Source organism: Typopeltis vanoorti, chromosome 14 (genome assembly GCF_054136105.1).
Source record: "Typopeltis vanoorti isolate ZY-2024b chromosome 14, IOZ_Tvanoo_1.0, whole genome shotgun sequence".
NCBI classification, from domain to species: domain Eukaryota; kingdom Metazoa; phylum Arthropoda; class Arachnida; order Uropygi; family Thelyphonidae; genus Typopeltis; species Typopeltis vanoorti.
The window spans coordinates 78,087,702-78,114,278 of NC_143562.1; the positions used below are offsets into that span (position 1 = coordinate 78,087,702).

Consider the following 26,577-nt stretch of genomic DNA (forward strand, 5'->3'; position numbering starts at 1 on the left):
ATAAATGTAAGTAATTGTAAATTCATTTATTTTCAGTTATTAAATTTTGTAATCGAGTATGTAGACTCACATATTAGTAGTAAGTCATCTTTTAGCCTTTTTTTACATTTCCTGCTATTTACACTTTTTTCCATCAGTCCCCTGAAAAGTGTAAAAAAGGGTTTTACTGTACTTCATTATGATGCCTCACTTGACATTAATTCTCTGGGAAACAGACCTGGATGCAAATGTCATCTGCACTAGGAATTTTCTGGTCACTTTTCAGGTAGTTATAGGGGGAAGCAGGAGAGTTTTACTCTAGGTGAGATGTTCCCACCTACAACCATGAACACTGGCCAATACAAGTATGCACCCAGACAACACTGTGTGTGTGTGTGGTGGGGGATAACTTTATCCTATTCAAATAAGGTTTGGAGAACTAATTAAAGGGACAATACCAGGTCAGTATGCCTAATGATAAGAAAAAAGAATGATGATGATGATAACACACATAAAACTATGTTTATCATTGCTATTACCAAATCATGTGCATAAAATGACCCTACCTTTTTAGAAAATTCATCCAGGAGGTGAAGCATGTACTTGTCTAGCTGACACATGTTATTAAGTGAAACTGAGTGGTGACTAAAGTGAAAACCATGAAGGGCACCAAGGAGAAAACGTAGAGTATTTCGTATCTAGAAAAATTAAAATAAAATAAACAATATATATATATATATATATATATATATATATATATATATAGTTATCTCTCAATTATCCAACTTCAAAATGAACAAATCTTCATTTACTGACCCTTGACATCTGGATCAACTAGAGCAGAAATTCAATCCAAATTTAAAATCGAAGAATAAATCAGAAAAAAATCTCATTCAGATAAGACAAGCTGACCGTTTTATTAGCACTTGTAAGATTTTACAACTGGTGGCATGTTGGATGCTTTTGTCTTTTTTTTTCTGAAACAGTAAATTTTAACACAAATATTCAAACTTAACCTTCTCATAGTTAAAGCTCTGCATGACAGAATTTTGATATTGTATGAATGGCTTTCAGTGGATTATGTAGCATATGTGGGAATAAATGATTTTATAATATTCTCAGAAACCAGTCAAAGAGAAAGAAAGTTTGCATTCATGCACAGCATCTCTTGTAAAATGTGTAATTTCAATATATTTCTGCTTTTAGCTCCAGAGGTCTGCTCAGAATTCTAAGATAACACACAGGTGATAACCAAATTTTGATGTGAAAGAATGAAGTACTACAGAAATCAAGCTATCCCTTATTAGGATTAGTTACTGTGGTATTAAAGATATACAAATTTTGGTTACTGTAACAGCAGAAAAAAACAGCTTATATATATATACAGGGTGTTCGGGATAAATTTGACAGTTTCGTAAGGAAAAAGAAAATCTTCTTTGTATCTATTAAATTTAATGAATTGACAAAAAAACATTACAGGCAGAGTTAATTACAATACTATCAACAAGATTTACTCAAAATAACCACCATTAGCATCGATCACAGCTTCAATTCTGCTTCGGAACCTCGAACAAGCTGATGCTACAGTCTCCCTGGGAAGGGCCGCAAAAACTGTTTTAATTTTATCCATTAACTGGGCTTTTGTATTACTGGAAGTGCGATTGGTGTCTTTTTCAACTGCGCCCCATACAAAATAATCCATGGGGTTAAGGTCTGGGGAGTTTGGAGGCCAAACATTTGGACTGGTGAAGTTGTAGAAATTTTCAGACAACCATTTTTGACTTTTCCCAGAGGTGTGGCAAGGGGCCGAATCCTGCTGCCATACATACGGCCTACCATTGGCTACCCTTGTTATCCAGGGCTTGACTACAGTTAGCAACTCCATGAACAAAGCCCGAATTCCAATGCCAGGGTTCTTCAACACCTGTTCCTGCAGATTTGCGAGGAATTCTGCTGTACGAACGCAATCAGATCGTCTGCTAGGGATCTTTCTTCTTGCTACATCCTCGTAGTCACCATTGCAAGTCTCTAGTTCATGCCTGATTGTTTTTACTGTATTCAGGGAGCATTGGGCAGCAGTCGTAATATCCTTATTTTGATGGCGGGCACGAATCATCATGATACAAGTTATTCTCTTCCATGATTCAGGTGGGTTCCAGCTATCCATCCTTTCTGACATCTTGTATATGAATGAAGAAGGGTCCAAACTTTTAAATGAAGAGAAGTGTGTGTTAATACATGTAACTTACGGAAAAATATAATTAATTATAAATATGTCAAATTTATCCCGAACACCCTGTATATGTATATATATATATATGGGGAGTAAAGCAAGTCCACCTGTCGTGTTCCCTGGGACTGTCCATGAAATGTGCAGAAGAATCTTCAGAGGAGCAGACCTATATAAACAACCTGGGCTCAGCTAGTTTCGGCTGTCAGTATTTGGTTAGGGGCCCCTACCTAGGGTTACAAGGAAGATTAAAGGATTCAATCCTCTGACAAAGGGAAACACCATTTTTCAGTACTGACACAACGTTGAAGTCTCATGATGATGGTAAAGTTGTCATCATGAAACTTCAAAGGAAATACATAGAGGAAAGCTCTTGATGTACAAGAATGTGAAGAATTGCTGTTCAAAAGATGTTAGAAGAAGGTTAGGAATGGCTAAAACAACAGTCAGAGAGTTGTCTAAAATCTGGAAGGAGGGATCTATCTCCATGGGAACAAAGTTGACAATTTTGGATGCAGTAGTTTTTTCAACAGCGATTTTTGGATGTGAAGCTTGGAACCTAAACAAGTAAGATAAGAAACGAATACCTGCTTTTGAGATGTGGTGTTCCAGAAGGCTGTTGAGGATATCATATACTGAAAGATGTACAAATGAATGGGTGTTAAAAAGATCAATAGAACTTTAAGGCTCCTTAAGGATATTGACAGAAGAAAGTTAAAATATTTTGGACACATAGAAAGGATGGAAGGGGGGGGACTTCTCATAACAGTAATAGAAGGTAAAGTTCCAGGAAAAAGAGGAAGGGGTAGACCATCAACAAGATGGATGGATGGTGTGTGTGTGTGTGTGTGTGTGTGTGTGTGTGTGTGTGTGTGTGTGTGCGTGCGCGGAGTGACTGATCTTCAGAGAGTTGAGGCCTCCAGAAAAGCAAACAACAGGACTACATGGCGAGGCCTGGTGTGGCATATCACCGAGCATCAGGGTGACCGTACAGCATCCGGCCAGTGAACATATAGATAGAATACAATTTATTGTGTACATCTGTAATACTGCAGAGCAGAAAGCAATGGAAAAATTACTGCTCTATTCTCTCCAGACTAACCATCATGGTGAGCAAATCTACACAAATGGCCCCAAGTTCCTGGGGTCCCTTAAATGGGACAGGAGTGAAAAGAATCTTGAACCTGGAATGTCAGAACCCTGTATGAAGCAGGTAAGCTAAGAAATGCTATACAGGAAATGAAAAGACTTGGAATTGCGATTTAAGGAATAAGTGAAGTTAGGTGACCAAGATCAGGCAAAACTCAAGTTGATGATATGACAATGTACCACTGTGGAAGTAGTTAAAACCATCAAAACGGAGTTAGAATAATATTAAACAAAGATGTCAGTTACTGTTAACCTTCATCCCCTACTTAGTTTAGAGTAATGTTATTAAAGCTGAAAGGTCAACTACTAGATATCAATCTTATACAGGTCTATGCCCACTACTGCTGACAAGAATGATACTGAGATCAAAGAATTTTATGATCAATTAAAAGGAGTAATGAAAAATACAAAGAAACATGATACTAACATCGTCATGGGTGATGCCAATGCTAAAGTTGGGAAAGGTAGAAGTGGAAATATAGTTGGCGAACATAGAATGGGAACACAAAATGAGAGAGTAGACCATCTTATTCAATTCTGCCAAGAAGAGGAACTAATAATCACAAACATGGTTTAAACTACCATCCCAAAGGCTTTATGTTATATATACTTTACGATCACCACAGGATAATAATACAAATATAGTCAGAAACCAAATTGATTACTTGCTAATTAATCAACAATTTTGAAGTTCCGTAAAGACTCCAAAAACCTATCCTAGTGTAGACACTGCTTCTGCTCATAATCTACTGGTGACAGAGTTATAACTCAGACTGAAAGCTACGCTTAAGAAACATCTACAAAAAAAGTTTGATCTAGGAAAGTTAAAAAACACAGAAATAAGAAAAAAAACTGAGTCATGATCTGAATCGAGATATCAAGAATGATGACGTCATGAGGGTTGATGAATCATGGGACAAATTAAAATCTGTCTTCATAGAGAAATGTGCCAATACTTTGTGTTCTGATAGAGAAGCAAAAAAGAAAGATTGGATAACTGACGAAATTCTTTCTCTCATAGATCAACGCAGATCATATAAAAATCATATTCCAACAAAATATAAAGGGGTTCAGAAAATTATTAAAGACAAGATCAAAGAAGCAAAAGAAATGATGAATGAAAAATGTAAAGAATTAGAATTTCTACAGGAAAAGCATGACACTTTTAATCTACGCAAAAAGGTGAAAGAGACTTCAGATATATTTAAAAAAAAAAAAAACTATGTATCCTTCGAAACAAAAAGGAAGAAATAATATCTGAAGAGGATGATAAAATACAAGAATGAATGAAATATGTAGAACTCTTTACTGATAAAGACAAAACCCAGAAAATACTTAAGTTCATGTATTCTAAGATCAGAGGTAGAATATGTGCTGAACTCAGCTAAAAATGGTAAAGCCTTAGGCCTTGATAGAATAAGATCTATGACACAGGCATAATCCCTCAAGACTGGTTGCAGTCGATCTTCATCATACTACCTAAAAAAAAAAAAAAAAAGCAAATGTAAAAACTTGAAATGACTATAGAATGATCAGTCTAATGAATCCTGTTCTCAAAATGTTTCTGAAAATTATTCAAATTAAGTGATATTGAATCCAACATTATTTCAAAGCTGAATATAGCAACTACAAGTTTCATGCCGAATATAGCAACTATAAAAGTTTCACTATCCTTAGTATTTCCCATAATGTAAAACACATCTCCTAGTGGACATGCATGATGTTATACATTATGGGGAGGGAGGGGGGTCACTACCCAGACCAATTTCGACCTTTATTGAGGTCTCATCAGTGGTAGCCAGACCCAAATGTAAATAAATACTCAGGTTGAAGTGATGCAGAACTTGTACTTTATACGAGTTGCTAAAAAAGGCACCAAGAACTACTGAAAAGGAGAGCCAAAAGGCTTCACTTCAGCAAAAATTATTCAAATTAAGTGGATACTGAATCCAACATTATTTCAAAGCTGAATAGAGAAACTATAAAAGTTTCGCGTCACAAAAGGCACCAAGAATTACTGAAAATGAGAGCCAAAAGGCTTCACTTCGACGATGCAAAATTATTCAAATTAAGTGGATATTGAATCCAACATTATTTCAAAGCCAAATAGAGAAACTACAAGAGTTTCATGCTGAATATAGAAACTATAAAAGTTTCGCCATCACAAAAGGCACCAAGAATTACTGAAAAAAGAGAGCCAAAAGGCTTCATTTCAGTGATGACAAATTCGAAACTTTTATAGTTTCTATATTCAGCATGAAACTCTTGTAGTTTCTCTATTTGGCTTTGAAATAATGTTGGATTTAATATCCACTTAATTTGAATAATTTTGCATTGCTGAAATGAAGCCTTTTGGCTCTCTTTTGTGATGTGACACCTTTTTTAGCAACTCGTATGATGAAGTATAAGTTCTGCATCACTTCAACCTGAGTATTTATTTACATTTGGATCTGGCTCCCACTGATGAGACCTCAATAAAGGTCTAAACCAGTCTGGGTAGTGACCCCCATAATGTATAACATCATACACGTCTGCTAGGAGATGTGTTTTACATTATGGGAAATACTAAGGACAGTGATCAGAGCTTACTCCACCTTTATTATGAGTTGTCCCTGTCATGAAAGGTTTGCTTACGCTTGGATCTGCTGAAACTTTTATAGTTTCTATATTCAGCATGAAACTCTTGTAGTTTCTCCATTCGGCTTTGAAATAATGTTGGATTCAATATCCACTTAATTTGAATAATTTTGCATCACCGAAGTGAAGCCTTTTGGCTCTCTTTTTCAGAGTTTCTGAAAATAATTCAAAAAAGAATATACAGAAAATGTGAAGATGCCATCAATGATACCCAATTTGGCTTTAGAAGCAGTTTGGGAATGAGAGAGGCTCTTTCCTGTTCTCAAATCTTTTTTAAAAAATGTAGTGACCAAAACAAGGAATTATTCATTTGCTTCATTGTCTTCAAGAAAGCATTTGACAAAGTCCAACGTACTAAAATGATTGAATTATTAAAAAAGAATTGGATTAGATGGTAAAGACATCAGGATCATCAAAAACTTGTATTGGAACCAAAAGGCATCTGTTCAAGTTGATGACATTATTACAAACACCATTAACATCAAATGAGGATTAAGGCAAGGATGTGTGCAGTCGTCTCTCCTTTTTAACATATACCCAGAAGCCTCAAAAAATCTTAAAAGGAAGAGAGAAATGGATTAATGTAAATGGTGAAATCATCAATAACATCCGATATGCTGATGACACATCTCTCCTGGCTGACAATATTCAGAATCTTCAAAATCTTCTTGAACTAATGAACAAAGAGAGTAAAAAAAATGGAATTATGAATAAATATCACCAAAACTAAATCCATGGTCATAAGCAAGGAACTAATTCTTAATTCAACACTTCTTTAAACAGGAAACAAACAGAAAGAGTGACAATTAAATATCTGGGATGCTGATTAAATGAAGAATGCAACCTAGAAATGAAAATAAAAGTTAGAATTGAAATGGCAAGAAAAAAATTTTCTCCTGATGAAATCAACACTTTGTAACTACAATTTAAATTTAGAGTACACATGGTTAAATGCTATGTATGATCTGTACTGCTGTATGGTGCAGAAACTTGAACCATGAAGAAACCATCGACAAAAAAAACTTGAAGCCTTTGAGATGTGGTTATACAGATGAATGTTAAACATTCCATGGACAGCAAAAACATCCAATCAAGAACTGGAACAAATGGGGAAATCATGTGAACTTTTAGATACCATAAAAAAGAAGGAAAACTGCATATTTTGGTCACCTACTTTGTAATAAAAAAATATAAGATACTTCAATTGATTATAAAAGGTAAGATAAATGACAGAAGAGGACAAGATGAAGAAAATCTTAACTGGCAAACATCAGACAGTGGACTGACATAAGGTCTGAGAGACTGTTCAGAGTGGCTGAGGATAACTCAAAAAATTTGCCAAGGTGTTCGCTGACCTCTGATAGATGACACTCGAAGAAGAAGATAGATATATATATATATTTAAAATCAAAGGAACTGAATAAAAAAAATATGTATTCAGGTTTCTAAAAACAAAAAATTACCTTAAGGTCAAAAGAAATAATAGCAGGAAATAACAATGTAGAATTGAGAGCAAGGTAGCTACCGACTCGATTAAATCCTATGAAATAAAAAATAATAATAATAAAGTTAAGCAATCACTATTAGCTCAGAAGTAGGTAATATAGGTTTAAAAAGAACAGAAAGATTTTAGTATGAAGAATCAAGTGAAGGTGTTAAAAATAGTAAATACCATTTGAACTATGACATCTGAAAACAGATGCTATTCCTTAACAAAAGCAAATGAATACTGTTGTGCATGTTTTTCAGTTCTCTTCTTTCAAAACACTTTTGTTTTTGTACAATAAACTACATGCTTATCGATCATTTAATTTTGGTATCACCTAAAAAGAACCAATACTTTAAGCTCATCACTAAAACAGAGTGGGTTCAAAACTTTCATGATAGCAAACTGAATTTCCTAGCAAATGATGCCAATAATCCACACTCAAAAATTTTCATTTAGTGAATACAGATACATACATATTTTTAAATTAGTCTTACCAACACAGCATCAATATATAATACACCCTTTGTCCAAAAAGAAACGGAACTGTTCGAAAATAGAAAAAACTAGTGACACCACCTGTTGTATCTTTTTTTGTCGAAAGCGGCAACCTTCATTACTGTTGTGTCAACTGTTTATGACATTTGTTTCATTAGAAACCGAGTTATAGTGCCAAGAGTGACTGTATTTTGACGAACAGTTGGAAAATGAGTTTCAAACAGAGAGCTGCAATTGACTTGTGTGTTAAACTTGGTAAACGTTTTACCAAAAAGCATCAAATGCTTCAAAAAGCATACGGTGATGAATGTGTATTCCGTACTCAAGTTTATAAGTGGTTTAAGCAATTTCAAAGTGGTCGTGAGACACTTGAGGATAACGAAAAGCAGGCCATCTAAAAACTGGACTGAGCGAAGTTAACGTCCAAAAAGTGCATGATTTCATCAAAGAAAACCCAAAATCATTCGTGAGATTGATTGAAGATGAATTGGGGATTCCAAAATCAATTGTGCACAACATTTTGAACCGAGAGTTTGGGCTTTCGTAAATTGAATTCCCGATTTGTTCCCCACAAGTTGACCAAAGAACCAAAAAATGTATCGAATTGAACACTGCAAGGACCTTTTTAAAACCGCTCTTAAGGACTCCAACTTCCTTGAAAAGATTGTTACTGGTGACGAAAAGTGGTGTTTTGAGTATGAGCCCGAAACAAAGTGCCAGAGTGCTGAGTGGAGACCACCAAAAGAGGGGCATTCGAAAAAAAGTCGCTTGGAGAAGTCAAAAGTAAAGACAATGCTGATTTATTTCTACAATTCCAAGGGCATTATCCACAAAGAATTCGTTTTGCCTGGCCAGATGGTCAACGGCATGTTTAACTCGACGTTTTAAAGCGACTGATAGCAAGAATTCGTCACATATGGCATGAATATCGTGATGCAGACAGCTGGTCACTTTTGCATGATAATGCACCATCTCATCATTCGAACATTGTGAGACAGTTTTTGAGAAAAAACCAAGTTTGTGTTGGATCACTCACCATATTCACCTCATTTAGCACCCTGTGACTTCTTTCTCTTTCCACGACTTCATTTGCCGATGAAAGGAAAGCAATACAGAACCATTGAAGACATTTAAGTGGCAGTAACCACGACCCTCAACAGTATCCCAAAAACCAATATAAAAAACTCATTTAATGAATTAATTGACCGTGCCAAATGCTGTATCGAAGCTGAGGGAGAGTATATTGATTGAAATAAATTATTTGAATACTTATAATTGGCCTGTGTTTTATTTCCTATCAAAAGTTTGGTTTCTCTTTGGACAGAGGGTGTAAAGCTTTAATTAGGTCACATATGGACTATTGTGCACAGATTTGGTCACATGGCTTTCAGAAGGACGAGAAAATATCGAAAATGGTCCAGAGATGATTGACTAAGGTGATTTCTGGTCTCTGGAATGTAGAGTATGAAGACAGATTGAGGAAATGTCAAATTGCAGAGACTAGTGGATACAAAGAGGAGGGTGTGAGCAATGTTGAGGGGAGAGGAGCAGATTTTTTTGCATGGAGAGTGGTGGGTGATTGGAATGCATTTCCTGAGAGTGTTGTGAATGCAGAGATGGTGAATATATTGAAGGCACAGTATGATGAACTGTGTGTTTGGGACTTCTCATGATGAGTCACTTGACTCCATGGTCTGATGATAATACTTCCCATTTTCCAAGTCTGTAGCTATAAAATCTCAAAAATAAGTATCCTGGAATTAAATCAGGAAATCTACACATCATGTTAAATAGTCACATATTAGGATGAAATCATGCATTTATTGAAAAGATTCTTTCTGTAGAATTCCCTCATTTTAATTCTCTGAGCACATAATTTTTCAAGCAGCAGTAACCATGACCCTCAACAGTATCCCAAAACCAGATATTAAAAACTCATTTAACGAATTAATTGACCATGCCAAACACTGTATACCGAAGCTGAGGGAGAGTATATTGATTGAAATAAATTATTTGAATAATTATAATTGGCCTGTGTTTTATTTTCTATCAAAAGTTTGGTTTCTTTTTTGGACAGAAGGTGTATCTGTGTTGGCAATAGAAATGAGTGTGAAAAGGAGGTCACCATGCTTTAGAGGGAAGAGTAGCTTTTAACTTAAATTCAACAGATGTTAACTTATCTACATCATCCAGTTGGAGAGTGACTGTCAATTGATTACCTGGGTGGTTGCCATCAGTATAAGGACCTCTGTGAGGAAAAGGAATGTCTGGAATTACAAGGATTATGAGAAGCTCAGGAAACAGCTTGCAAGTGTAGCAGGGAAGGAGGAGTTGGGTGGAAAGGAGATCAATACTGCTTGAGGGTTATTCAAGAACTATCTAGTAGAAGCAATGTCTAAATGTATTCCAAGATCAGAAGGTTAAATAAGGTAGGTGTGAAATGGATGAATGAAGAGATTAAGCATGAAATACAGAGGAAAAAGGCATTCTGGAGGCAACATAAGAGGAGTGGTAATAATCATTTCCATGAGGATTACAAAGAACAGACAAGGATGGTAACTTGGTTGGTAAGGGTAGCAAAAGTGCAGTAGGAGTCCAAAAAAATCCTAGGGAGTTCCTTCAAAAAAAAAAGAAAAAGAAAAAAAAAAAAAAAAAAAAAAAAAAAGAATGATTACTGAAGGATGACTTAAGAAAATGGTATAAGAAAACAACTGCTACAGAGAATATAGCTGAAATATATAATGAGTAGTTCATGAAGATTTTCATTCTTGTGAATGTGACATCATGAAGAGTTTGAGAAGCTCAGGGGGTTCAAGTGGATGTGGCAGTGGATGGTGTGGAGGAGAGACTGACTGACTGTAAGTGAGCAAGAAGTATATGGGGAAATTGAACAAACTTGATGTTAATAAGACTGTGGAACTTGATGATATATCACCATGTATTTGGAAGGAATATGCCAGAGAGCTGACATCTGCCTTGACATATTTGTTTAATGAGTCTAACACTTCAAGTTTCAAAGGAGCGGAAGAAAGGCAAGACTGTGCTGCATCATAAGGGAGGTGACAGAACTCAAGCATCAAATTACAGGCCTATCTGTATGTCAGCTGTGGTTAAAGTTGGAGAGGATGGTGAGAACCAGAATCGGGTTGATAATAATGGTATTATCTTTGATGGACAGCATGAATTTGCTAAAGGGATGCCATTCTTTAGTAATCTACTTATTTATTACAATAAGCTGACTTCATTGGACAAAGGAAATGGATACACAAGTAGTATACTTCGATTTTACAAAGGCTTTTAATAGATTATTATTATTATTATTACATGACACTTCCAGGGAATCCAAAGACTCACTGAGGGAGGGTACCTACTCTCTTTGTCTCCACCACTCAATCCACTAACTACAATGTACCGCAACGTATGGTTAACCAATGCCATCTACCACCAACACCACCACTAGCATTTTCACAGATAATCAAAAACATCCATGTCCGCAGCAGGATACGAACCCACAGCCTTTTGGCTGGAGAGCGGATACGCTAACCACTTGGCCAACCAGGCCGGCAAATTACTGCATGATAATCTGATAGTCAAACTAGAGCAGATGTGGTTGGATATTAGACTAGTGCATTGGATTGGAGACTGGCTATCTGATAGGTACCAGCAAGTTGTGTATAGGGAGCAATATTCCAGAAGAGGAAAGTCACTAAGTGTGAGGCACCCGTAGTGACTTTCCTCTGTTTAACCTGTATTGTTGTATTTAACCTGTATGTTAATGATATTGGAGAATATTTGGATAGAGATATTCAGTCGTTTGCAGACGATGCAAAATTGGAACTATGAGGAGTAGAGCAGATGTTTTGGCCTTACAAGAAGATTTGAATAGATTGAATGGATGGGCATGGGAGCGGGGATGCCAGTTCAATGTTGCAAAATGTAAGGTTTTAAAATTTGGGAGACAAAGATTGGATGTAGAATTTATGCTTGGTGAGAACATATTGTTGGAGATGGAGGAAATAAGTGATCTTGGGGTGATGGTGGATAAGGATCTAAAATTCAGAGGACAGACACATTACCAAAATTGTGAAGACAACACAACAAATTCTGGCAATGATGCCAAGGACACTGACTCATAGAAGTAAGGAGATTCTGGTTCCATTGTATAAGGTTCTGATTAGTCCAAATGTAAACCACTGTGCACAGATTTGGTCACCTGTTCCTCTCCAACATATCGTTGGAGAGGATCCCAAAATAGATTCTGATCTTTGGCATATTGAATATGAAGAAACATTGAGATTATGCAATTTACAGAGTCTAATGGATAGAAAGAAGAGGGGTGATATGATAAAGGCATACAAGATGGTAAGAAGTTGCTATAGGATTAACATTGAAGAGGTTTTTCATAAAATGATGAGAGATCGAGGGAGAACAACAGGTTATCCATGGAAGCTGTATAAGGAGGGTGTGAGCAAGGGAAGTGATAAGCAGGTGTTTTGTATGGAGAGCTGTGAATGATTGGAATGCACTGCCTGAGAATGTGGTGTCTGCAAAAATTTGAATTTGTTTAAGGCAGGATATGATGAGCTGTGTGTATGACAAAAGGACCTCCTAGATGAGTCTTTGACTCCACTGAGTCTTAGGATAATAATAATAATCCTGATTAACATCAGAAAGGATTGCTAAAGTTCTCTACAAATATGATCTCTATGATATGTTTAAATCACTCATACAGCTAGCTACTTTCATCCACTCTCCCAAAGATCAACTTCATTCTCTTGCACATCATGGAGCGTATGCAGTTCCTTGTGCCTGCAATTTGGATAGACTGGCACATCAGTTAATAACTGAATTGAAGAACACAAAAATTACACCAATGATCATCTTTATGGCAAGTTGGGATCAGCAGACCATGCTCTGAATACTCCTTCACATAGAATTAAATGGAGGAAGACATTGGTTTTATACAGAAGTTGCTATAGGATGGAAAGCACCTGCAAGAATCAGCACCTGGTAAGGAATACTCTACAACATCAAAAAAGTATGATACTAATGATCTGGGAGACAGTCATTGTGAGACTAGATAACCTGACTTTTCCAAATTAACTTTTAACCAGTCCATAGAGGGTACCTTGTTAGCGTGGCCAGAAAATTCGGCATAAACATTTTCGGCGTAAGATATTTTGCATTAATTTTTGTAAATAAGCAATGATGATAAAACGTATTATAAAATCATTAAAAAGGCAATTTTCTTTATTAAGGTGGATGATACATCAGTGATACATCACATAATGAAATGATTTAAAAATTGTGCAAATTAAAAGAGATGCTGCACAAATAATTAACTTTTTGATGCAGATTGTCAATTCAACAAATCCATCAGTAACATCACTCATCAGAAGAAATGCTAATGCTGTGAAGCATTTAATTTGTGTTGAATTAAGCATCTGTTTGATAGCATAACTTCACACCAATGGCAACAATTTTGCGATAAAGATTTTGTGCCATATGAAATAAACAACCTGTTATAGTTGTTGATATAAATATGTTAGGAAAAGCACCACTGACAGTTGCATTCTCGAAGTCAACTATTAAAGTTTCGGGATCTAATGATGAATTTAAGCCCTTTAAGGCACTGAATAATCTGCTGTAAGTTAATTCTGATTTGCCAGGAAGTAAAGCAAAAAGCAGTCATGGAATCCTTAGAGGTCTCATGCCAGTCCCAAGCCTGGATAAAGGAGGAGGGTAAGTCAGATGAGTGTCGATGCTCTGACTGTAAAGAAAAAACACGATTGTTATCTGATGCCTATATGATCAACAGCTACAACATGCTGGCTCAGACGTCACCTGGATTAACAAGGTCCGCGATACCAATTGAGCGATTGGGGTTGGATCGAAAAGTGGGATACCGAAAAGAAACAGAAACTGAAACTAACAGAACCATTATCAGTAAAAACATGGAATGCATGGACACTTTGGATGTCAGGAAAACTAGAATTACTTCCCAAAGAAATGAAGAGATATCGGTGTGATATACTAGGACTGGCTGAGATACAATGGACATCATCAGGAGAGATAAATAGATGTGAAATCATATGCAAAATCACATAATCATATGTCAGGACATGACACCAAGCACAAATCAAGAGTTGGCTTCCTTCTTAACAAAAGAACTAGAGAGGCACTGTTAGGCAAGAAACCAGTCAATGAACGAATCATAGCAGCAAGATTTCAAGCAAAACCATTTAATATATCAATAGTCCAGATATATGCACCCACATCTGACAGCACAGATGAGGATATTGACTTATTTTACAAAGATCTGACAGAGACAATAGAAACAATACTAAAGCAAGATGTACTAATTATTGAAGGAGATTGGAATGCCAAAGTCAGAATAGATAATGATAGTTGGGAAAGAATCATGGGAAAATATGGTTTTGGAGAAAGAAATAAATGAGGTGAAAAAATTTTTGATTGGCTATGGACCATGAGATAATGATCTGTAACACAAGATTCCAGAAAAAGGAGTGTAGAAAATGGGCATGGCAATCAAATGATGGAAAAACCAAGAACATGATCGATATGATTATGATTAAAAGATGGATAACATCAGTACAGCAGTGTCAAACTTTTCAAGGAGTGGATATAGACTCGGATCATAGTTTAGCGATTGCAAACATTAAGTTGAAATTAAAAAAGAAAATATAAACCCCATCATCAGAACAACTTGTGGGAACAAATTGTCTAAGATGTTGATGACTTCAACTACTCGAATGTTGGTAAACAGGGAAGTAACATCAATTTGTTCCCACAAGACATCACTTCGTTGTTTAGTCACTGTTTAACTTCTAACTATTTCATATGGCAGAAAACCATTTACAAACAATTAACCGGATTGGCCATGGGTAGTCCCCTCTCACCCTCTTGTGCTGACCTATTTATGGAAGATCTTGAAACTAAAATCTTATCTCAGATTAACCCAAAACCTACAGCATGGTTTAGATATGTAGATGACAACTTTATCATATGAAACCACAAAAAGGAGGAGCTATTGGATTACCTAAACAAAATCAATTCGTTCCACCATGCTATCAAATTCACACTAGAACTTGAAAAGGACACAACTACCATTCCTGGACATCATAATAAAGAAACAAGAAAATAACAGTGTCAACTTATCTGTTTATAGAAAACCTACAAATACTGGACGTTATCTACAATTCAGCTCATCACACCACATCTCCCAAAAATCTTAGCATTATTCATATGCTAAAGAAAAGAGCTATACAGTTTACTACGGACCAAAATGATCTACAAGAAGAATTGACTACAATATCCAACGACCTATCCTTAAATGGCTACCCTAGAAGACTCGTCAACAAGATTCTCTTCTCTGACATACCACAAAGACAATGTGATGTCACCCAATATATCACCACTATAACTATTTCATACATTGGTACCATTTCCAAAAAACTGGCTCTCCTAAAACCACACAATATTAGAGTGACCTTCAAGCCAGTTGAAACTATTCAGAAATTTCTAAGATCACCGAAAGACTTCCATCCTTTCTACAAGTATGCTGGAGTTTACAACATCCATTGTTCCTGTGGTCTTAGTTACATTGGTCAGACGTCAAGAAACTTCGAAATGAGACAAAGGGAACACATGTTATGTAAGAAATAACAGACAAGATATATCTGGCCTTTCTTCCCACTTCTCTACAACCAACCACATTATTGAATGGAATAAAAGTTATATGCCTTATATATAAGAAAATTACCATTCCAGAATCTTCAAAGAAGCAGCTACAGTCGCCCATTCCACAAAAAACCTCAACAGGAATCAAGGTTTAATCCTACCTAATATATGAAAGACCTTAATCAGATCTTTCATATATTACCCTTTGCATGAAATGAACTTCAGCGCCAACTACAAAATGTTTCTCAACAAGTAACAAGTGTTTCGCAACGTGACGTTGCCAAAATATAGAAGTTATTCATTAAAGTTTCCTTTAATTAATATATTTTATATGAGTTGTTAATTCCGTAAGCTAATTACCAATTATTATTATAACAGGCAACTCCAAGGAGACTTAGACTCATCGAGGGAATCCCCAAATATCATGTTAAAACTATTCAGCGTTTGCACAATATCTATCATACTTTGATGTTCAGATACTTTGGGTGCCATGAATGTGAACTCATTCACAGTCATGGCACCCACAACAGACTCTGATAACTTCTTCCACTCATTCACCACTCTCCAAGCAAAAAACTAGTTCTAACACCCTTGCTAACTACACTCTTGCTCAGTTTCCATGGATGGCCCCTAGTTCTCCCACCACTACACCCGTTCTGAAAAATTTCCTCTGAATTAATCTTGTAAAAACTCCTCAGTAATTTGAATGTCTCAATCATATCATCCCTTTTCTGCCTATCAACCAGTTTCTGTAACCCACAAATCTTCAACTTGTTCTCGTCAATTCATTCCATAGACCTGCTACCATCTTGGTCACTTGCCTCTGGATCCTCTCCACTTCCTCCTCATCACTAAGAAACCCTGACACCCAGATCTGCATGCAGTAGTCAAGATGGGGTCTTATCAAGGCTTGATAAAGAGGAATAATAAACTTGCTTGTCTCTGCTCGTCAAAATATTCTTCACTAATCAAGCAATCTGATGAGCTGCTTTAGCCACTTTTGCTATGCGCTCCGGAAACTTTAACTCCCTATCCACTAACACTCCCAAGTCTCTGGCTTCGTCAGTTTCCTGGGGTACAGTTCCACTAATTTGGTATACAGCTGGTAATCTTTTCACCCCAAAATGCATAACCTTACACTTTGCCACCATTCTCCTTTACCCAGTCTTCCAATCTATCTGAATCAACCTGCAAAATTTACATCATCTTGAGTATTAACTATTCCTCTACCCAACTTTGCATCATCAGCAAACAACTGAACAGAACCCTGTGGCGCAACACTAGTCACAGGCCTACTTTTGGACTCTACTCCTGAATAAACTACTCTCTGATATCTCTCCATCAGCTGCCCTCCTCCTCTCACCAACTCTATATCCAACCCTATGTGCTGTAGTTTATTGATTAAAATTCCATGTGGTATCCTGTCAAAGGCCTTTGAAAAGTCCAGCAGTAATCACTGTAAACCCATTACCTTTATCCAACTTAGCTGTCCCTGTATTATAAAGCTTGAGTAAATTACTGAGGCAATGACCTACCCTTTACAAAACCATGCTGCCCCCATACAGTATCCCATTTCACATTTATTCATTCCTGTATTTTGCTCTTGACCAACTTCTCCAATACTTTGACAATGATTCCTGACATGCTGATCAGTCGATAATTTGCTACATCAGTCTTGGAGCCTCCTTTATGCAATGGAACTATTTTCTCCCTCTTTCCACCCCTTTGGGACTAACCCAGAGCTGAGACTTAGATTAAACAATATGGTCAAGGGCGCTGACAATTCCTTTGCCACTTCATGTTAAACTCGAGTTGGTATACCATCCATTCCCACATGTGTATTCACATTAAGGTTCTGTAATATGCTGTGCACTCCCATTTCATTTACTTCAGTTGCTGTATTTGCTTTGGCTCTCTCTCTCATTCCTACAATATCACCACTTGGTTGAAATATTCTTGCAAAGTGCTCACTTAGTAATTCTACTATTTTGACTGATTCTGCTACTTCCCTACCATTGGCATTCAGTAAAATCATATTTCCATATACATTCTTTCTTTTACTTACAGCATATCGAAAGAACTGTTTGGGATTCTCTTTAGCCTGCATCTAACTTCCTTTTATAATCTGCTTTTGCATTTCTTACCACAGTAGTTACCCTTCTGGCCTGTGCCTTGTACTGTTCATGTGCTTGCTGGTCACATTTCTACTTAAATTCCCTCCACAATTGTTTCTTTTTTTACAGCTCCAGCTTAATGATGATATTCATCAATTTAACTGTTACTTGATTTACTCTTCTGACTCTAGATATGCAGTCTGCCATTACCTCCCTCAAACATTCCTTGTTTGAGGGAGGTAATGGCAGAATGGAAGTGTACTGTCAACAAGGTAATTCCTTGTTGACAGTACACTTCCCATGTGCTGTCAACATCCAGCGCTAGCAGTGTTACATGGCGTGGTACCGATCCAAGCAATCTCCTAAGCTTGTCATACATACCAGCCCAGTAATTCCACATATGCTCTGTCTTAACTGAAAATTCCACATGTTTAGCCACCTCCCAGGTCAAGACCATATAATCACTCTCACCAGTTGGTGGTAACCACAACTGGTGAGAGTCATATTCATTGTAGACAAATTCTCAGATGCAATTACTAGATCAAGCACTCTCGAACCCCTCGTATATTCCATTACATGTTGTCTCAGGTAATTATCCCTTAGTAACTGCATAAAATCTATTTCCTTCCTCCCATGTGTCCTCTCCTCCTTCCAATCACTGTTACTATAGTTGAAATCACTCATAATAATAATAATTACCTCTCCTCCACTCATTGAATCTATTTGCCTGTCTCCATTATCTTTTCCATCCCCTGGTCTATAACAGCATCCAGCTGTATATTTTGTTCTGCTGGCCTCATCTCACACCAGATAGCCTCAAATGTGCTATTTTCACTGTCCTGCAGTCAAACTTCTACTCTCTTTGGTTGCAGTTCATCGGCTGTCATCAATAACACCCCCCCCCCATTCTTTTCTCTCTATCCTTCCTGAACACACTATACCCTTCACGTACTATCCCACTAACTATATCATCTTCTGTAAACCATGTCTCACTAATGCCAATAACCTTCGGCTGGAATGAGCCAACCAATGTCAAAAATTCCTCCTGCTTGTACCTAATGCTCCTGGCATTAGTGTACATAAAGTGCAAAAGCCCCTTAGGTCCACCCCTATCTTGACACTTTATACTATCTCATTCTGGTTTGTTTCCAGTGGTACTAACTTAGGCATATTATACACATTCTTACACCCAACTGATATCTGCATACCCCCCCCCCCCTCCTAAAAGCTGTTGTTTCCCTGATTCTGCACATCCATTTTCACTTCATTCAACAACACTTTTTCCAGTCTCTGAACACCAAATCCATTCAGATGCAAACCATCCTTCTTGTATAAATCCTTTCTCCCATCAAATTCACTGCACAAATCCACAAACTCCACACCACTCCTCCTGCATAACCTACGGGGGATTGTAGCCATTGGCTAAGAAAGTGTTGAGAATATGCTTAAGTTCAGTAGTTAGGGCATTATCAGAACTGATTAATTTTGTCCTGTTATATAGGGTTTTTATAATCTCATATTGTTGGGAAGGGGGATGGGGCAGGTGACTGTATTTATGCATGTGTGTGTGTGGGTTTTCTGTAACCAGAGATTGCCAGGGATCCATCAGACTGCTGTGTAAGACTGTCTAGTAATGGGCGACCGTTGTTGTTTTCCTTTTCTAAGATAAACTGGATCCTGGAATGTTGATTTTTTAGATGTATTAAGAAAATGTGGATTTGAGGGTTTAAGTGGAGTAGAGCTTAAGGCTTTTTCTTCAAAGGTCTCTGCAAAAAAGTTGGCCAGGGGTGGAGAACTGTTCTACAATGGCCAAACAGTCAGGACAGCCAATATCAGAATTTCTGAACACAAGTACTACAACTGCTTCCACCATTACAGCCACTGAGGATGCTTGCTGACCATGCTTTGGACACCCATCACAGGATATGCTGGAAAAAGCCCACTCTATTACACCACAGCAAATACAAATATGAGATGCTATTCCTCAAATCTGCCTCAGCCCTAAAAAACTTTTCACACCTCAACAAATTCAAGTAATACATAAGACTGCCCAAAATTTGGGAAGCACTCATCCTTGGATCCTCAGTCCAGTGCCCAAGACCACCCAATCTAGCCCACTAGGGAGTGTCATTTAGGACACTAGCCAGATTTTGGTGACTTTCTTCAGTCTCATTTACCCAGTGTTAGTGCCTGCTTGCACATATCGTTGTTTTTGTGATCCCTGATGATGGTAATGTAATATTGTGAAGTATAGGAAAGTATTAATTAAAGTGATTATAATTCATATTTTAGTATATATTATTATTTCCTGAAAAATAATAATCACAAGTAATAACAGTTAACATTTCTAGTGAAAAATATTTGAAAACATTTAAACAATGGAAAATGTGCCTCTGCTATTATGCTGGCTGCTGGTTTATGGATTGCTGTATACTACTGGTAGATATAAGTGTGTCATGATGGATTAAGAAAGACCTGACAATGTAAAATGATCCCGTGTTTTTTGTTACACTGTAACAAATAAACAAGGCAAGGTTGTATACTCTTCCCTACTATGTTTTTTATTATCATAGACTTGATGATGAGAAAAGTATCACATGGAAATACGAAATTACAATGGTTAATTCAAAATCAACTCCACAATCTAGATTTTGCAGATGATATCTGCTTACTTTCACAGAAACACCAACATATAGAACAAAAAAAGAACACTTGTAGAAACAGCCAAAAAAGTTGGTCTTCGGATAAATAAAAATAAAGCAATGTTGATTAAAATAAATGCAAAGAAAAATAAACAAATAACAATAGAAGAAACACTGCTTAAAGAAGTAGAACAGTTTATATACCTTGATTCATAGAAATAAAAGGAGAAACTACTGAAGATATAAATAAAAGGAAACAGCTGGCTTATTCAACTTTCAACTAATTTGGAAAAATAAGAACTTGTCTATAAAAACTAAACTGAGAATATTTAACTCAAATGTAAAAGCAGTACTAATGTATGGATCAGAAACGTGGATGTGAAACAAAAAGATAGGTAACAATGTCCAGGTCTTCCTAAACAAGTGTTTAAGAATGATAGTGGGAATATATTAGCCAAAACAAATATCATACGAAGAACTATGGCAGAGAATAAACCAGAAACTCATGTTGCAACAGAATATGTGAAAGGAAATGAAAGTGGTTGGGGAATGTGTTGAGGAAAGAAGAAAAAATAATAGTAAAACAGGCTCTAAATTGGAACCGACACGGTAAAAGAAGATTGGAAAGGTCAAGAGAAACATGATTCTCTTGTTAGAAGTATTGGTCAAGTGCTGATAAACTATTTAATCACCAACTAGTTTTGCTGGCTATTGCTGTCGGCATCTTCAGGGTACAAATAAGGTAGGCAAAGTAAATTACAAGCTAGATGTTAATTGACAAATTCTAATTCAATAACAAAATAGTACTGAGCGTGAAACAATGCACGTGTTTTCTGTAAACAGAGAAAACCAAAGATCCATCATGCTGGTGAGTGATTAAAGTGTCTAGGAAGGGGAGGGTGTTGTTTTCCTCTTTTTCTAAGGTGAACTAGACTCTGGGGTGTTGGTTGTTTAAGTGTGTTAGGAAGGAGTGGAGTGTATCTGAACCATGTGGCCAAATAGCGAACACACCATCCACGTATCGAAGTCAAATAACGAGTTTCTGTGGGGTGGAGTTTAAGGCTTTTTTCAGAAAACCCACCCATACTTGCAGATACATTCACCAGCAATCCCCCCCCCCCCCAACAATATGGGGTTATAAAAACACTATATAACAGGGCAAAATTAATCTGCTAAGATGACAAGGTCCTAACCACTGAACTAAACCACATCCTCAACACTTTCTTAGCCAATGGCTATAAACCCCCCCCCCCCAAAATACTAAAACCAGTAAACCACAATCCCCCTCCCCAATAAAGATTCCACCAAATCTATCACCATCCCCTACATCCAGGGCACCTCTGAGAAAATAACCAATATCCTCAAAAAATATGACCTTACTTCTTGTTACAGACCATATAAAAAGTTGGCATCCCTTATCCGCTCTACCAAAGACCAACCACTTCCCCTAGACCTACCTGGTGTATACCAGGTCCCTTGCAGCTGCAAATTGTCCTACTTTGGCCAAACAGGCAGAACAACAAATATCAGGATTTCAGAACACCAAGACTACATCCGGTTTCACCAGTACAGCCACTCTGGGCTGGCAGACCATGCCTTAGATACCTATCATAGAATTCGTTGGAAGAAAACTAAAATAATACACCGCAGCAAGTTTAAGTACGAAAGATTATTCAAGGAATCATCAGCAGCTCTAAAAAACGTTCCAAACCTCAACAAATTTGGATGCATGAAACTACCCCAAATTTTGGAGACTTACATTATGAGAACTTCAGCCCAACGGCCAAGACAACCAAATTAGCCAGGCAGAGGGCACCATTAGGACTTTAGGAACAATATTAGTTTCTTGCCTTCTTTCTCATTTGCTTTTGTTAGTGCCTGCGTGCACATACCATATTTTTATGTTCCTGAAGATGGCAAAATATAGAGGTTATTCATTAAAGTTGCCTTTAATTAATATACTTTATATGCATTGTTAATTCCGTAAGCTAATTACCAGTTATGTATGACCAACGTATAAGCCTTGCTACTAGAATCATAATAATCATAATAATAGTAACTATTGGAAGAAACAAAATGTACAGTCAGAGAAGCAGCAAAGAAGACTAAATAAAGCAACAAAGAAAGAAAGATTGTAAATGATTGTCAGAAGAAGCTATTCAAATAGCAGAGGAAAGAAGAAAAATGAAACTTTAAAGAGACAAAGAATGGATTAGACAACTGAGTGCTGATTTTCAGAGACAGGCTATGAAAGATATGGAAAAACATCTAAACAAGGAAATTGAAGAAAGCAGTATTACATGTAGAACAAAAGATCTGTTTAGAAAATAAACGATATTACAGGAAAGTTTATCCCTAGATTAGGATTGTAAAAAGTAATTCAGATAAATGTCTGATGGAAGAAGCAGTAGTGAAAAAAAGATGGAAAGGGTATGTAGAGGATTTGTACAAGAAAGATAATAATATTGAAGGAGAATTTGAAAGGAGAGAATTTGTTGAGGAACCCATGATAATGAAAAGTGAAATAATATCAGCAATGAAACAGCTGCCTAAAGGAAAAGCTCCTGCAGCTGATGGTGTGTCAGTGGAATTATTGAGAGCAGCTGGGGATGAAGTAGTGAATAAATTGACTGAAATTTGTCAGCAGGAAGAAAATATAGTGACTTAGAGATTGTTAAACGTCAATAATCATTACAATTCCAAAAAAATCAAATCCCAGAGACTGTGAGAATTACAGAACCATCGCTTTAATTTCACATGCAAGTAAAGTTATTATGAAAGTCATCCAACAAAGGTTGGAGCCATATGTGAATAGAGAAATGCCAGAAGAACAGGCAGGCTTTAGAAGAAGTATAAGGAACTAGAGACCAAATAGCAAACATGAGATGGATTATGGAAAGAGCAAGAAAATTTCAGAAAGAAGTATTCATTTGTTTTAACGATTATAAGAAAGCTTTTGATTGAGTTAATCACAACAGACTGTAGATCGTAATGATATCAATGGGAATACCTGAACATCTAATTCTCTTGATAAGAGAGCTGTATACAACCAAGAAGCTTCAGTAAAAACAGTCTTTGGAGAAACAGACAGTGTTGGAGTGGAAACAAAGGGTGTGGCAGGGTTGTATACTGTCGTTCTACCTTTTTAATATTTATAGTGAATATATCCACAAGAATGAGATCAATGGGAATACCTGAACATCTCATTCTCTTGATAAGAGAGCTGTATACAACCAAGAAGCTTCAGTAAAAACAGTCTTTGGAGAAACAGACAGTGTTCGAGTGGAAAAAAGGGTGTGGCAGGGTTGTATACTGTCGTTCTACCTTTTTAATATTTATTGTGAATAGATTACTATTACTATTATCACGGGCAACTCCAGGGAGTCATCAGACTCATCGAGGGAGGCCCCAAATCATATTCATCACAACTATTCGACATTCATACAGTATCTATCATACCTCGCCTTAAACTCATTCACTGTCACAGCATCCACCACAGACTCAGGGAGTGCATTCCACTCATTCACTACTCTAAAAGTAAAGAACCCAGCTCTAACACCTTTACTAACCACACTTTTGCCCAGTTTCCATGGATGTCCCCTAGTCCTCCCACAACCAGCCCTGTTCTCAAAAATATCTTTTGAATTAATTTTATAGAAACCTTTCAGTAATTTGAATGTCTCAATCATATCTCCCCTCCACCGCCTATCAACCAATTTTTGCAACCCACAAATCCTCAACCTGTTCTCATACGGTTCATTCCACAGACCCGCTATCATCTTGGTCACTCGCCTCTGGATCCTCTCCACCTCCTCCCCATCAAGAAGAAACCTAGGTGACCAAATCTTGAGCACAGTAGTCGAGATGGGGTCTTATCAAGGCTCGATACAGAGGAACAATAACCTGCTTGTATCTGCTTGTCAACATATTCTTCAGCAACCAAGTGATTTGTTGAGCTGATTTGGCCACTTTTGCAATGTGTCCCCTAAATTTCAATTCCTTATCCACCAACACTCCTAAATCTCGTGCCTCATCAATTTCCTGGAGCATGGTTCCACCAATGCAGTAAACTGCTGCAAATCTTTTCACCCCAAAATGCATAACCTTACATTTTGCCACATTAAATTGACATCCGTTCTCCTTAGCCCAGGCCTCCAATCTATCCAAATCATCCTGCAAAATTTCTTCAGCAACCAAGTGATTTGTTGAGCTGATTTGGCCACTTTTGCAATGTGTCCCCTAAATTTCAATTCCTTATCCACCAACACTCCTAAATCTCGTGCCTCATCAATTTCCTGGAGCATGGTTCCACCAATGCAGTAAACTGCTGCAAATCTTTTCACCCCAAAATGCATAACCTTACATTTTGCCACATTAAATTGACATCCGTTCTCCTTAGCCCAGGCCTCCAATCTATCCAAATCATCCTGCAAAATTTCTTCAGCAACCAAGTGATTTGTTGAGCTGATTTGGCCACTTTTGCAATGTGTCCCCTAAATTTCAATTCCTTATCCACCAACACTCCTAAATCTCGTGCCTCATCAATTTCCTGGAGCATGGTTCCACCAATGCAGTAAACTGCTGCAAATCTTTTCACCTCAAAATGCATAACCTTACATTTTGCCACATTAAATTGACATCCGTTCTCCTTAGTCCAGGCCTCCAATCTATCCAAATCATCCTGCAAAATTTTGACGTCATCTGCATTCACTATTGCCCTACCCAACTTCGCATCATCCGCAAACAAATGAACTGTTCCTCTCAGATCCTTTCCTATATCATTTATGAACAAATTAAACAGCAGTGGTCCAAGAACAGATCCTTGTGGCACACCACTAATCACAGGCCATCTTGTGGACTCTACTCCTGAGTAAACCACTCTCTGATATCTCTCCGTCAACCACCCTCCTATCCATCTCACCAACCCTATGTCCATTCCCATATGCTGCAATTTACTGATTAGAATTCCATGTGGTATCCTGTCAAAGGCCTTAGCAAGGTCCAGTAGAATCACTGTAAACCCATTACCCTTATCAAGTTCAGCCGTCACTGTGTTATAATACGTGAGAAAGTTACTGAGGCATGACCTACCCTTCACAAAACCATGCTGTCCCCGATACAGTATCCCATTTTCTTCTATCCAATCTTGTATTTTCCTCTTGACTATTTTCTCTAAAATCTTAATAATGATTCCTGTTATGCTGATTGGCCGGTAATTTTCAACAGCAGCCTTGGAACCACCTTTGTGCAGTGGAACTATTTTCCCCTCTTTCCACCCCCTTGGGACTGACCCAGTCCTGAGGCTCAAATTAAACAAAATGGTCAAGGGCACTGACAATTCTTTGGCTGCTTCACGTACGACACGAGCTGGTATACCATCCAATCCCACAGATGTATTGACATTGAGGTTCTGTAATAGACTAGTTACCTCTACTTCATTCATCACAATTCCAGTATAAGTTGTTGGTTCTTCCATTCCTGCAAAGTCACCACCTGGATGATACACTCTTGCAAAGTGCTCGCTCAGTAATTCCACAACATCAACTGATTCGGTTACCTCCCTACCCTCAGCATTTTTTAAGATCATTCTACCATGAGCATTTTTCCTTTTACTTACAACATATTGAAAAAACTGTTTGGGATTCTCTTTAGCCTGCGTGGCCAATTTCCTTTTGTAATCTGCTTTTGCTTTTCTTACCACCCTTGTTACCATTCTGGCCTGAGCTTTATACTGTTCCTGCGCCTGATAGTCACCCTTCTCCTTAAATTCCCTCCACAATTGTTTCTTTTTTTGCAGCTCAAGCTTAATAGTGTTATTCATCCATTTAACCCCTACTTGATTTATTATTCTGACTCTTGGTATACAGTCAACCATTGCCTCCTGCAAACAGTTCTTAACCACCTCCCATGCACTATCAACATCCAGCCCTTGCAGTTTTACATGCCATGGCATTGAGCCAAGCACACACCTAAGCTTGTCATACTTACCAGCCCGGTAATTCCACATGTACCCTGTCTTAATTGTAAATTCGACTCCTTTAGCCACTTCCCAAGTCATGACCTTATGGTCACTCTCACCAATTGGTGGCAACATGGTCATGTTCGTTACAGCCACATTCTCAGTTGCAATTACTAGGTCCA

The 26,577-nt window shown here is 37.3% G+C and overlaps 1 protein-coding gene across 2 annotated transcripts in view; it reads right to left on the minus strand.

Moving 5' to 3' along the window:
• Positions 1-26,577, minus strand: part of IleRS-m (Isoleucyl-tRNA synthetase, mitochondrial) — a 384,064-nt gene that overhangs the window by 48,149 nt on the left and 309,338 nt on the right. For both annotated transcript variants that reach the window (XM_090403396.1, XM_090403397.1), the window contains exon 18: positions 546-677. In XM_090403396.1, coding sequence (XP_090259522.1) covers positions 546-677 — 132 coding nt within the window. The remainder of the gene's footprint in view (positions 1-545; positions 678-26,577) is intronic.